This window comes from Limulus polyphemus, unplaced genomic scaffold (genome assembly GCF_000517525.1).
Source record: "Limulus polyphemus unplaced genomic scaffold, Limulus_polyphemus-2.1.2 Scaffold212, whole genome shotgun sequence".
Classification (NCBI taxonomy): Eukaryota; Metazoa; Arthropoda; class Merostomata; order Xiphosura; family Limulidae; genus Limulus; species Limulus polyphemus.
In genome coordinates, this window is record NW_013665822.1 from 246534 (window position 1) to 262770 (window position 16237).

At 33.4% G+C, this 16237-nt stretch overlaps 1 protein-coding gene across 3 annotated transcripts in view; it reads right to left on the reverse strand.

The window, feature by feature from the left end:
* The window catches only part of LOC106478446 (cytohesin-1-like), a 64467-nt gene that overhangs the window by 31498 nt on the left and 16732 nt on the right, over window positions 1-16237 (reverse strand). For all 3 annotated transcript variants that reach the window (XM_022382038.1, XM_022382037.1, XM_022382036.1), the window contains exon 2: window positions 9931-10004. In XM_022382038.1, the coding sequence (XP_022237746.1) occupies window positions 9931-10004 (74 nt within the window). The remainder of the gene's footprint in view (window positions 1-9930; window positions 10005-16237) is intronic.

The window sequence follows — 16237 nt, forward strand, 5'->3', positions numbered from 1 at the left end:
CACTCAGTGTATATTTATACCTAAACTTAAATTCATAACAGAATATGGATAATAAACAACAGGAGTTTGGCATAATGAATGCAGAAGATCACAATTATTATGATATAACCTGTTTGACAAACTAGGAATCTGTCATCACTTGTAAATAGTGTATAATAAAGCACTCCTTTTACGTATCTACAAGTTCCTACGATTGACGTCTGCCTGTCTTAAATTTTTGTCAACTACTAAATGACAACCCATTTCTATCATTAAAAATTCAGGAAAACAAATTCATATCACAGAAACATGTTTTGTCAAAAAACACCATGTAAAGTTAGAAAGAGAAAAGTTATCTTTTGTTTTTTTGTGAAAAAAAAATTGTTTTAAATAAATAATATAAATTAATTTATATAAAACAGTTTTAATTATCTAAAAACTTGAGTGATTGCCTTATTTTATATATTCAAAGGCTTACAGTAATATGTATGTGTATCTATAATGTACCTCTACATTCCACAGTAGAAGGTAATCACTTCCATAACCTTATAGCTTTCTCATTCTTTTCTGTTGTAGAAGATTGTTTACATAACAAAAGTTCAGAAACAGTTACCATGTCTAACAAAAACACCATTTGACTATAATTCCATAGAATGTAACTGCGTGTTAAGAAAATTCTACGAGTAACATATTTTAACTTTATAATGGAAAGTAGTTGCATTTACATTTTACATATTTATATTTTTACAATTTTCACAGACACTGAGTGATATCCTTGTAAAGCTCAAATCTATTCTGATATGAGAATCCCTTATGTAGTCCAAAAAATTCAAGTTACTGGAATAATCTGGTGAGTTTTTAAAGCTCTCGTTTTGTTATTTGCTTTGTACTACATAATGGATATGAGCTACATAGTACATATGACCACAACCATTTTAATTTCTTGAGAGAAATGTTTTAAGACTAAATTTATTTGAAGGAGAAAATGTCTAACTGCATTAAAATAAATACTTGAAAACAAAACTCTCAATAGATAAATCTTTTGGATGTTAAAAGTTTTATAAGCAAAGTTATTTCTTTTATCTTACTGCATTTAAATGGGTTTGAGACAACAATGTTTATGCTAGCTACAAAGATGTGGTTTCATAATGTATAGAATATTTCTAATTATAACATGCTTGAGGAGATGTAAGGGCTTCTTCATTAAAACATGATACGACACATATTTTTGACACCAAATATTTATACATTTGTCACTAAAGCATTACACTGATACTATCAACAGAAACTCAGTGGCATACTCCTGGATGAAAATTAAATGCCATCAAGTAAGATTCATAAAATATTTATATATAAGAAGTACTGGTTTTAAAAATGAGCTTCATAGAGACTTAAGATCTTAAAAAACTTGACCGAGTGTTACAACTAATGTAGTGTATAAACAATGGTTTTAGCAAACTTTAAATAAAGATACAGCCATAAACTCCCACAAAATATTATAATGTAAACAATAAACATGGATGTTACTGTATACTTTAAACAATATACTGAACAAGAACACTGGTTAAAGGTGCTGTGAATCGGCATTAGAAGTGTTGCAAAAAAAAAAAGAGATATTGTAATCAAATAGCATTGTTAGTGTTGCTGTAGAATCTCATTAAAAGTTACATTAAATACTCCAAACACGGGTGTTTTAATGACCAATCACAAAGGGTTTTACTGTAAACTCTCAATAAAGATGTTACAAAGAACACTTTAGAAAAACAAGTTCCTCAAAAGTTTAAGTACAGGTATTGTAGTAAACTCTCAATACCGCATTAGTGTAAACTTTTATTAAAGGTGTTTTTAAAATCTCCAATTATAGGTGTTATAATAGCCACATGTAGCATGAAATTAACTGGGGTTTGAAAACAAATACATTGTATCTATCAGCAGACCTAGACACATTTCTTGTTTTCATGAGGTGAATTAGCAAAAACCAGACATCCTGAATTCTTTTGAAACACCCTATGGAAGAAAGTTATTGTACTGTATCCTGCACTGGTCATCTAGAATTACACAGGTCTGCAACGGTTTTATTGTATTGAAATTTTTACACGTTAGACAGTAAATCCCGTATGCTGAATCTGAAAATGATATCCATTTTTCTTCATCACTTACAGATTTTTCACAAAACGTCATATGTACTTTTAATTAAGTGAATCATTTTCATTGAAATCAGGTCACATTTTGTTATGCTTAAAATATTGACAACCACTGGCTATAGATCTCACTAGACCAGTCATGATGCGAGTCTTATCGATCATTCTAGAACCCACAAGAAACACACCACTAGTATAGAAATGGTTAACAGGCCACGTGATGTGTCATTTCTGTATAATATTTGTTTGTATGTGCACTTTGACATTATTTTTTTTTGTTTTTAATATTATTTATTTATTTATCTCTATGGCAACAAGAGTTTGTGTAAATGACTCAAACATATTCTGTTATATTTGTGGTAAATTTTATCTAAGCAAGAGTTTTTTTTCTTCCCAACTTGTAAAAAATCCTTACGTGATAGAAAAAAATTAATATTATTTTCAAAATCTGCATAGCTGAATTATGGAAAATCCATCACTAAAACCAAAACAACTTTTATGAAGTTTAAATTTGCAAGCCTGTGTTATTAAAGAAAGAAATGTCATGTGCCCATCAAACATTCCAAGTGTTTCAGTGTACAGACTAACACCACTTGGTTACCTCACACCAGTACATGTATAGCATCTATTTCCATGATTAATTCTTCTCACAACTTCTGATTGTAAATTAATGCAATTTGGAGAAGAATGTTTCTGTTCTTCCATAATTAAAGCTACAAGATTTCAGCAACATTGCTTGGTTCTGTGTTTAGCTGCTTTAATGTCCTAATGCAACTAAAATGATGAAATGTTCCTTCCACTTAAATACTGCAGTTGTAATCATTGCATATATTTTGGTAGTCATCTATCTAAGAAGTTCTATATTAAAGAAAGAAGGTGCAGGGTTATGAAATAATTACATCCTCACAAACTGTAAAAATAGTTGTATTTAAAAAAAAAAAGAACTTGTTTTGTTACTGAAGAGCTTCTAGTTTTTGGTTTTAAACATACAAACATACGTATACACAAAGACAAAACAAATGGTTACTGCAGGGTCAAAACAGTGCTCTCCAAGTCAAGTACAACACAATATTTTAGAGAAACGTATGGTGACACAGTTATCAATGTTTACATTTCCACGTACTTGACAAGATGGTTGTTCCTTAAGGCCATCTTAAACTTCACAAATTTATTAAGCCTAGCATCCACTCAGCAATAAATAATTACAATCATAAATTCAATATAATAGAAGTTTGGAACAAAATTATGTAAGCAGATATATTATTACTAGACATCCTAATATTGTAAAGTACATTGTGAACTCATATTCTAAGAAGACAATGGTTTAGTCCAGTTTGTGTTTACACACAAGAGAATTACGTAAAAAGTAAATGATGAAAAACAATCACAAATGGGTGCGCACATACTCTACATGCTTTCAGATTCATAAAGTGGTCAACAACCCCATCACCAAGGGTATTACACCCCAAGGTTTGCTTAGTTTGAAAATCAGAATAAACTTTCATTCTAACAATAATAAATACACTGTAAAAGCCATATGGCCAGCCACTTAGTAAGTTAAAAGTTAACTTCAAAGTGTATGTGTGTATACATATAGAAAGCCTGAGTATACACTTAACTGTCAATTGTGAATATAGCATGATTTTTGTAACAAATCAACATTGCACATACATTACCCACAAGAAAGTACATATATGCCATTAGATTTCTTAACTAATTTGATCAATCCTATACATTCATTACACCATTATATTTTCAAATGTGCACGTTAACATAAAACAAACAATATCATGCCAATATCTCAAAACAAAGAACATGCAACCATATTTATAACATACTTTTATATGATCAGTTAACTTTTAGATATGTTATTTTACATGAACTAACTTTGTTTATTCATGAATCTAGCTTGTATTGTTGTTCATGATTATGATATTTTTTCACATGGTAATTGTTTAAGTTATTTAAACAACTAGATTTGTATCTTTTAAAACTAACAGTCCATTCCTAATTAAACAGTCGGTCAGAAAAACAAAGTTTACGCAGGTAGATGTGTTTCCACATGATTTTATCTGTAAGATAATTATAATAACACATGATTATAAAACGCTATACAGTTGTATATAGTATCTTCAGTTATGACGAAATAATGTGTTCTGATAACGCCTGAAAACCTGCCTGTAGAAGACGCTTGTGTTTGTGAGGCACGGGTGCACACAATCTTTCATTGTCACAGCTATTACTCTCGATATTTGCTGTGGGCAAAACAGCGCCGCCGCGGGTAATGTGGCGGAAGAAACGAAGCAAATCGCATGGCGACAACGAAAACCAGAAGGCAGAAATAATGGGAAAATTTTTATTTTTGTTACAAAAAATATTAAAGATCAGAATCTAGGTCACAAATATTAAGTTGACGGAAATATAATAGAAAGTGATGTTTGTTTGCAGTAAAAAACTAGTTTTATTCTATATCTGAACGCACACACTTCCGAAGAAAGTCTCCACTGTTACACAAATCGGGGCTGTTTCCATTTGATTATAAATTGTCATGTAAGACTATACGTACACACACATAGTAATATGTTATTATGTTTCATATCTAAACAAATATTTATTTTAAAAACACGATGACAAATTAGTTCTGTTTTTCTAGCACCCATTTTTTTTCCTGTCCGGAACTAATAAGCTGCTGCAATACGACGTCCAAAACACGAATTCATAAACACTTCAAACAGTAATGATAAACGCTTCGTTTCACAATCAACAGCGAATTATTTATTTCAAAAAAGATAGACAGAAAAACATTAAAAGTCAATAATGCATTATAGTCAAAACGTGATCATCTCAACTACGTTTAATTTACGTTTACTATAGAAACAGAAATATGAGAATTAATCTTAAATATGGAGTGTAGCCACCATGAAACGTCTGTTTCAACACCAAGAATTAGGACCAGAAGAATGCTAAAACGTATGAAGGTTAATATATATTTTAATATATTGATCCCAATTATTCCATTCACTAAGCCAATCAGAAACTATAATACTTTTTGACAGTTCGTTAACACTAGCACATCTTGGCAGTGACCCAAAAGTTAATATGTTGAACATTTCAACAAGGAGATATACGAATGCATATAAACAAAAATTCCTAAGTCACAGTGAAGAATAACACAACCGTTCAGATTAATCAGTTACATGTGTGAAATTCCTTCTTATATTGTAGTTTGATGAAGATAACACCTGGTGAGTAAATTTACACCAAATTTAAAATGTATTTCCAACTGGCATATCCGATGAGTTTCCTGTGACTATCTGAATAATCCTGCAGTTAATCGAACTGTATAAAAATGATGTTCCTGGTCCCGTGCCATTCTTCAACAATGTCTACACAGCAAGTTCTATTTGTAACAAGTTTCTGCCGAGGACAGCGAGGGTCCTCCATTGTAGTAAATGTCAACTTCCCAGACAATGTTTAAATAAACCAAAACACAAAATGTTGTTGTTTGTAGTTAAGCACAAAGCTACACAAAGGGCTATCTGCTCTGCCCACCACGGGTATCGAAACCTGGTTTCTAGCGTTGTAAGTCTGCAGACATACCGCTGTGCCACTGGGGGCAAAACACAAAATCCCATTGGAGTTGCATCAGGACACTTGGCAGGTATATGGTCGAATGGGATTGCTATAGTTCCAATTTTTTCAATCATCTTTTTTCATGAAAATTGCCGCTTATTTCGGTGTGGCTAGCATCTAGTGAACTTTTTAGCATTTGGGACCTTCGCTAACTTTAAATCCTTGTTTGTTTGTTTTTTTATGTTACTAGAATATATGACTAGTCGTCATCCTAATCACTTTTTTGAGCCAGATGTTTTTTTTTGTTGTTTTTTTGTAACCATATTCTTCACTTTGAATAAGTTGGGGTGTTATTCCGGAGCCTGTTGCAGTTCCAATTCTATAATTAGATAATCCAGGTGGCTCCATTCTTCGAAATTTTGGCTTTATTCTCTATATAGTTTAAACAATCTCGCTATACGAATATATTTTTTCGAAAAAGATTGTGACCTAGCCCATTTATAGAAACCTAACAATGACAGCACTCCAGTGTCAAATGATTGGGACTTTGCCATGAACCAAATCATAGGTGGTAAACAAAGTTATAGCTCAAATCTGAAGAGACATATCATTGCATCAACATGTGCAGTTCGTTCACATACATTTAGAGTTCAATATCACAGTTGGAAAACGAATAACTAAACATATGTACTATAGCATCATTTGTCAACCGGTAGGGCACGCCCCCTAGGGAGGGGGGCGTCAAACCTCCAAGGAGGACGCGAGCGTTTGAATGATGCTGTAATAAATTAAGGAAAATCCACATTCGCGGGCGAATGCAACATATCTCGGCCACGCAATCCCAACATGACCAATTTTGACACCAGAAAATCGTGACAAGACAAAAAAAATTAAAACTTTCTGTATGACTCCTTGGAACCTGCAAAATGTAGTATGTTGTACCAAATCCCATGTAAGTTGGTTGACTGTATGTCATGAATAGTTCATGAAAACCCTGAATTGTGCAAAAACAAAAATTCCAAAATTGTCTATATCTCTGTTTGGGGCCTGCAAAAGAGTATCTTTGTACTAAATTCCATGTAAATGGATCGAAACATGGCTAAGTAATTGACACAAACACAAAAATGTTTGGTTTATTTAAACTTTTTGACACCCTCTTAAAAATACCAAAAATGAACATATCGCACATTTTTGTAAGTATATGTATGGGACCTATAAAAACGTAGCTTTGAACCAAATTCCATGTAAATTGGCCGAAATACAGCAGAGTAATAGTAAAAAAAACTTAAAATTATGCTTTTTGTGGCATCTTGATCCCCTCATTCCGATAATTGCTTAAAATGGGCAAGTCCAACATTTTTGTTTCTCAATGTGTGTTACCTGTGAAAAAAGTATCTTTGTACCAAACTACATATAAATATAAATTTGTCAAAATACGGACGATTGATTGACCAAAAATCCAAAAATTGTGTTTTAAGAGCTCCAACTCCCTAAAAAGACTCAAAATGGGCAAATTTAGCTTTATTTAAGTCAATGTGTTAGGCAAATGAAAATTCATATTTGTGCCAATTTTCATCTTGATTGCTGTAAATATGACCGCAAAGGAGCCCGAAATATAAATTTTTGGGTTGTTTCCCCTTTGACCCAATAAAATCCTTAAAATGGCCTAAATCACAAAAAAAAAATGAAAAAAGAAGTCTGGGCGTATTGTTCCATGGTATAACCATACCAATCTCCAAGTCAATCTGCCGAGAAATAATCGATTGAAAAGTGTTTGGAAGAAAGGAAGAAACAATAAAACACTATGTCTCTCCGCGTAGATATAATTATAAAAACATTTTGTAAAAATACAATACGTTATAAATTAGCACTCTTATCATTTTCAACTGCGCTTTAAAGTAGAAAACCAATTAGTGGAAAATTCGTTTCTTTTTTTTTTTGGAGGGGGGTAGCTCAAGTACCAAAAAAATGTTTACGGTGGGGCGTGAGTAAAAAAACAGGGTTGAAATCTGCTGTACTGGAGGAGAAAACCGCAAATAATGATAACAAATGATAGCGATGGCTATCCGAATTTACCTTCTTTTAATGTTCATTACAACGGCTGGTACCAGATAGTGGACGGATGAATATGCTCTATCTGAACTATGAACGTTCCTTTAGGGATTACATATTATTTTGTTGGCGCTTGCCACAAATTTATTTTAATTTTGTATGAAAAAATTTTAGTATTTTTATTATAAACTTCCCCGTGAGGACGATACTTTGTAGTAAAGGGTGAGATAAGAGCTACCTATTGAAACACAGTAACAAAATAAGTTTGTTTTAAGTTAAGAACAATGCTACACAATTGCCCACCACGGGTATCGAAACTCGATTTCTAGCGTTGTAAGTCCGCAGAAATACCACTGTGCCACGGGGAGCAAAATAGATAGGTTTAAGCAGATCTTGATTTTAACTAAAAGGCCAAGTAATACCAAAAGTAATAACATAATAACACATTGCCACAATTAAAACTTTTGATTGTTACACAACCCTAAACTACTGTTATGTCTATAACTATAACAAAAGTTTTTTCGCTTTTTTTTTACAACCCTAAACCAAACTAAATAGAAACTTACTCTTATAATTAAGAACATTATAGTTTCCTTTCCTACTAATGCATCACACACATTACCTTCAAATCGTCTGTGTTTGAGTAAATGTTACACCTTTAGGTCATCCTGTACAAAATGGGCAAAGTGTTTATTGTTTTTAAAACTTAAGTCTGCAAGTCAGGGAGATGTTCGGTGATTTGATTTACAAATAAAACTTTCTGGTACTCCTTTTTTTTTAAAGGAGACTTACGTTCCTTGCAATGTCTAAAATCTGAATATCTCACTAGCTTTGATGGTATAAAACCTACACATCACATCCAAATTCCCACATACAAGATCTGGTGCCTCAGCTCTATAAAGCCGATTTCTCTGTGCTTTTCGCGAGTTTTATTGATAAAGATGGACAAGGTTTACTTTCCCCTTTAGGGTGGCTAAGTGAGGTAGCTGCCCGAACATGAACACAAACTATTTTGAGCTAAAGGAACAAAGGCCGACCAGCCCCTATCTTTGTGGTCGAACACTTGAAAGGTGAGTTATTTTGGCAGTTTTTTTTTGGGGGGGGGGTAACAGACTGAGCATTTAATCGGTGTAATTTGTCTTTTATTCTAACTTGAACACCGGAAATCGTGACACCCTCGGTAAGCTACCCACTCCCCCGAATTCGGTCTGAAAGACTCGTAGACTGTGTTAATATAAACCCAAGACCTTTGAGCGATTTTCTGTATGCTGTTTCTAGAAAGTATTTGAATGATCAATCAGTCTCTATTTTTCTTCCTTTTACCTATTTATGGTGAAACACATACAGTTACAAAGTAATCACTCATAAATAAAACAACTTAATACTACTCAGTGTTGACTCATATTAAAATTGGCTTTGTTTACAGACACTTCTTTACATCAACTGTCATTTATGGGAAATGTGAATGAAATAAGTGGACTTCATTTGTAGTCCTCAAAGTATCCCCTTCTAGCACTTTTTTGTTTGGGTGGGGACCTTACGACTGTGTATGACAAAGTAAACGATACCAAAAACCTGTACAGACTGTACGTTCAAAACATTTCATCAGAACTGGTAACGCCACTGTGGTTCATATTAGGTAACAAAGACCATAAACTGAGCTTTTTATTAAAATATTTTTCTTTGAAACAGTCTACTACATTCTTCTGCAGTTACAATAAGTTTTAAAAAACAAGATAAAATATAAATGGATCTTGTATATTTTAAACCAAGATATGGATATGATAGTCAAAAGCATCATTTGTTGTTCAGTAGGCATATGCATAAGTTTACCCCGAGAACAGTCTTGTTTGTTTTCATTTCAACGTGAACATTTTACAAAACAAAATATATTCATACGTAAAACAACTATAAGGTTTTCCATTTCAGTATAGTGAAAATATTGTCTGAAAAAGTTCATATTAATATACTGTGATACATTGTACTCTTGAAATGTTTTAAAGTCAAAGGTGATTTTGGCCAATCTGCTGATGTATACAGACATGTATCAACATAAAGCTGAATACATAACTTCGATACCGTTACAAAATTATAAAAACTATTTATGAGTACATTCATCACGTTAACATCAGAACTGGAAATCCCCCTCCTCACATTGACTTGTTTACAAACAGTAAAAACTCACCTTTATTTCACTTTGTAATTCTGCTTTCCGTAGTCGGATATCTACCAGCAACTGACGCTCTTCTGGGGTCAAGTCTGTTTCAAAAAAAAAAGGAAGCCAGCTTTAACCAACTTCTTCATTATACTGACATTAAATCGTCTACTTATATCACGTATTTATATACGTTGATACAATCCAACAAAATCACGCACTCATGAACACACAAATAATAAGAATGCTAACAAAACTTTTATCTTTGTTAAATATCAAAACTCGACTTTTACCTTTATAAATCCTTAGACTTACCGCTGAGGCAACGGAAGATGGTGTGTGTGGGGTGGGGGGGGGGGGGGGGGGAAAGAGGTTTATCTATAGCATTCTCTCTCTCTCTCCCTTAATAGTAAGTCACTAATTTTGCAATAGTAGTTTAAAATTAAGCAATAGACATACACAATCCTACCATTTCTACTCATTCCAAATTAAAATGCCTTGCTCTAAATCCTTCCCAAATAGTTCAGTGGATTTAGATAATCCAAACCTGAATTTCGGAAACTTTTACTTCGAAACTTATTTTTAAATTTTCGTCTCAATTACTCCCCTTATCATTTGGTTCTCATTGCTGCTATTTGTTAAATAGGAATGTCTACTTTTTAAACCTTAACATAAAACTTCCGTTCCGGCACAATACCTTGGAAATTATCCTGCTGTAAATTTTAGGCAAAAGGTGTTTATAAATAATTACGTAAATTTTATACAAACACACCACTAGATGACGCCACAAAACAGTCAAGTGCTGTAATTCCAATGGTAAACTTGTATATGTCCACAAGATCAAAATCTCAATTCGGAGATGATGTGACGATGTGGAAGAGTTCCACGACTCCGTCAATAGGTGCCACCAATTTACAAACAGTACTCAATCAAATAGTGGAATATTGCCAAAAACACAGAATTAAAATGAACGTTCCGAAAACCAATATGGTATTATTCTCAAAAAAGAAAAAGATAAAAACGCGAAGACATAAACCAGAATTATCCTTACATGGAACTCTTCTGCATACCGACCCATCAACAAAATGTCTTGGACTAACATATGATTCGAAATTAAGATGGAGAAGCCATATTACAAATAAAGTATGGCAAGGAGCAAACTATGCTAGGAGACTACCAGGTAAAAATAACGATACATCAACAGAAGATACGATAAAACTCTATAAACAGTATATACACCTAGTAATTGAATACGCCAGTCCAGCATGGAGTAATGTAGCACAGTCCAATATTAACAAATTACAAATAATACAAAATTCAATAATTACTACTACTTATAGAATATCCAGAACAACAAATTCTAAATTCATGCACAAATGTGCAAATATACAACCAATCCAGGACAGACTCCTAGATTGGTCGTTCATGTATTTGGATAAAAATCTATACAAGAAGGATTTATTAACCTCCATAGATTGTGATATCATACATAATTATGACAGTCCTAAGTATCTCTCACCACTCAATATGTATTATAAGAAAAAGTCACCTACACAAGGCAATGAAAATATAGCTTACATTAAATTACGAAAACTGTATTTAAAAAGGGTATTTTATGTCAAATACGTGTTCGATAATGTGATCAAGTGAAAAAAGTGGGAATCTGTCAATAGAAATATTTGCAAGTGTATAACGATCAAATGAAGAGAAGTGACAGATTATCACCAATCTCGCAAGACACGACCGAAAACCGACCAGATCACAAATACGGTAAAAAGCTAATTATGTACGATGTCAGATTGGCAACAGCAGAAGCACAACTGAAAATATGTAAAACCTACATACGTCCAGTGGCAGAATATGTCTGCTCTTCATGGTTACATGTAGCAAACTACAGAAAATACAAAACTTAATAATCACAAAAGCATACAGACTTCCCAGAACCACAAACAACATTTCTACTCAACTACGCACACATCACTATGTTGTCAGACAGACAACTTAATAAATAAATAATTATTTCAAGAAAAATCTGAACAAAAATGCTTCATTGGGCACACTGAAAAACTTTATTATTCATGATGAACATAGGCCTAAGTACTTCTCCCCACTAAATCCAGTAAACTCGTTATGTAACCTACGGAAACCTACTACTGGACAAACCGGTAACTATAGTGTTAATTTTGTTTTAAAGGGATATTTATGTAAAAATAAAATTAGTACTGTATATTTTATCGGCAACTATGGAACTGTTCGTGAGAACAAGTCTGTGTGCTCATAATGAACCGATCAAAAGCGAAATATTTGCTAGTAAAAATAGAAAAAATAAACGTTTCCCATCCATTGACATGGCATGAAAAGAGCCATTCGCGTGTGTAACAACTTATGGACAATCGTAGGTTGTATGTTGTAATAATATATTTTCCTAGCTATCTAATATAGTGGAGAAATGTGCAGGCTTTCATCGAACAGAACCAAGTAATCAAACAACAGCCAAGGAGGGAGGCAGATGTCCAGTGTGTACCTGATCCAAACAACAACTGGAGAAAAACGATCCACGCCAGATGGCATCAGTTGTCAGCTAACACGAATATATAAAGCAACATTGTGCTATACTTTACATCAAATTCAACAACAAGGCATTATAATCACACGCACATGATAATATATGTAAAACCAATATATATATATATATATATAATCTCATTTATACACAGAATGATAAAAACCCTATGACTCTAGCGCTTTCAAAAGGTGGACCTTTGTTCTTCAGGGACAAACTGGGAACCATTTATACACAGTTACAATCGTACGACAATTTTATCTGTGACCACTAAGTAAATATCAGTCACAATCTTTTTATTTTACACAATACATATGCAGGTATTGCACATTAACTTGTATAATAAATGCTTAACTGTTAAAAACATCGTAAACTATTATATGTTAACTGAAATATTGGCGATGTGATTAAAATTATCAGTTTTATCGTGCTATAAGGTGACACCAATTATCAACAAACACATATTGAAACTGTATCAACAAAACATGCACTAATACACATTTTTTAACATTTTGCATACTGGCATTTTGTACTGAAGTTGTTCCTTGTCACAGTTAAGATTGTATAAGTTTCAATTGCCCTTTAAATGTTTTGGACATGTGTGAATATATCTAAAATGATAAGTGTGAAGGCACTACAACAACATAATAAAGAAACCAAAGTCCAAGTTTGTAACATTGCCAGAGAACTCTAGATCAAAGAAAACCAACTAATACAGGACTTAATATTGCTCGTAGACGTAGAGTAAGTCGTGATGAAACAATTACTAAAACAGTTCTAAACATTTATTGTAATATATATATATCGGTCTTTTTGTTCCACACACTAACAAAGAGCACAGGTCTAGCTCGTCTTTTATGTGGAGTGAAAATCTTTACCACACACTGGAAAACTTTAGTTAACCATGTTACAACTGGATCCGTTTGATAGAGCTCAGTGACGGATGACACAATTTCACATGTAACCTGGTCAGTACGTCTTTATATTTGTTTCTTATAAATCACATAGCATCCCTTAAAGGTCAACTTCAAAAATGTACAGTAAAAATTAGTTCAACCTTATTATACAATTCACTGAGTCATCAAAATGTAGCTCTAATGAGAGGTACTCTTGCATTGGCTAAGTACATACAAATAAAAAAATATATATCTCGATATCAAGATAATTAATTTAACAAACAATTTCAGTTACTGCAATTTATTGACAAGTCACTACTAACTATAGTAGATTGAACTAACGACCAGGAGGCTTGTGTAATTACTGAAGTAACTACGTAGTCAGTTTTCTGTAGATCCAAATAACCTACATTTCAGTAACGTTGACAGTTCAAATTCTCTAAACACTAAGTAGAAAAAATAGTGTAGTGTGCTGAGTCTTACGTTTACAATCCGTTCTGCTCGAAGCTACGGGTCCGAAATCGATGAACAACTCATAACAAGTATTTCAACATGAAACGGAATTAAACTATATATATATAGAAGTCTGAAGCAAAGCTTAAGACCCTGTGTGAAATATTGTATGCAACGAAAATCTTTATACACTCAGTAATCCCAGATCGTTGCTACTTATAGTTCTACATTATGAAAGACTGCAAAACAAACTGTTATCACGTGGACAGAAAAATACTATAAAATACATACATGTCAGTAGACCTTGCGATGCTGACTTGTACACTCGACAAGGGTTACCACTGCAAGAGACCCTTTAACCTTCCATATTTTTTCATAGATATACTGAACGGAAGTCTTACAGCCATTAGAGTACAGTATGTCCTGTGCTTCTACTATACAAGATTACGGGACTGAACGTTTTTCAAATAAATGTTCTCCTTACCGAACATAATTATATTAACACGTGTACTTAGATGACAGGATTCAGAGTACGAAATGTGTGTGTGGTGGGGGGGGGGGGGTAGAAGACTTTAGATACAGCTGCTAATTGAACGACTAATTGTAATAACTTCCTGTAAAATTCCCTCGATTCTTAGTTATTGTAGTCCAAGATCCACCCATCCAAGCTACTGTTACAGTTCATTTGTACACATGTCAGCGAAGTGTGCGGTTGTTTTATTACAATACCAATAATAATAATTTATAATCATTTGTCTTTTCCCAAAAAATAAGTAACTGATTAGCTTAGTGAGTTGTACTACTGCGTACGGGGGCAATGCTAGCCCACTGGGGACCCTAAACAGGACACAACACAATAGCACACTTGCCAAAAAGGTCATTTCTATTCACACACTAACAACACTACAGCGGCATCTTTCTCGAAGTATTGTTCACTGTGTATGTAGTGCACTTAAAACACACGCGAATCGCACGAGTGTCTAACTCCTGTAATGTTTAAACATAAATCAGTTACTGAAAGGTGTGTTTTTTATCAATTTCATTGAAAACACCTCGTTTTTAAACGAGTACAATACTAAAATAGGCAAAAGTTGAAGTTCTGATAAAAGATAAACAAACATCTCCGTTTATTGGTTGCCCCCTTGACCTGATCGGGTCGTTAGATGACAGCTTAATTTGCTTATGCCTAGCGCTGACACTGACATGAGTACACGATGTCGGTTCCTTTCTCTTAAAGACGTGACAGTTCAATTACTTAATTTTCATCTCAATGTCATTTTTACAGTAGTCGTGAACTTGTAATTTTAACAAAAACAATTCTAAAAACTAAAAGAGTACAATGAGAAATCTAAGTTACAATACACACTACTCAAAATGAAATATCAAAACTAGATGTACTTCCGCGGGGTCCCCGAAAGTGTTCTCTATCAAGATTAAGTAAAACCAAAACTAAGGGTAACAAATATTTTTATTTCTTGCTTTTAAAGTTCGTATGCCATGCTGTGTTATAACATACAGAGTGCATAATTCCTCTCGTGATTCATGGCATGCGCACGTTTTGCTGACGTCACGGCAATACAAATTGCAACGTTAAGCGTCCGTTATATGACGTTATTTTAAGTGTCTATTGACTGACAGACGACAACACACTACTGTAAAGTGGTGGGAGTGGTTAAAACAGGTAACACCTCCAAACGGCCGAAGTTAGTTGAAGACACTGCTTAAAAATGTTGTATCACACCACAAAACATTATACATTATGGGTGATTGGAGTTAGAAAAAACAAAATCTGCTATCAAGAATTAAATTATTTTTTATTAAAATATTCCTTGTCAAACATGCCTTTTTATATACAGAAACATCTGTTAGCTGAGTTCTTGCACAGATCTTAAAATATTACGTTGATAAACGGAAACATTGGCACATGTAGATACGTAGATCTTGAAAGTCTAGTTGTTCAAAACTTGAAAATAGCGTTAATAACTGGACCAATTGTTGGTTGAGATGTTGCAAAAGAAATATCTGCTGAAGCTTTTCGCCAGACACTAATCATAGCAGAACCGTCTGGAAAATTATTTATAGGAAATAGTACAGCTTATAAAGTGGGTCAGATCAACGTAGGCCGGTAAGGCAATCACTGATTGGCATGTCCTTAAGCCAATCAGGAAATATCACAGACCTACTGAAGGTTGTGTAGATTGTACAGAAATTCTTTTTGGTGGCAAAGGACAGTTTTATGCATTTTAATAATGGTGGCTTCCAAAATAGAGAGATGAAAGGTCGACCGACCATTTGCAATAATTTCAAGAATGCTATCCGTGTAGTTGTCAGCACATGTCGGGTTCACAATCGCTGATTCACATTTTGGTGGAAGAACTTACAATATATATATATATATATATATACACACACACACACACTATTT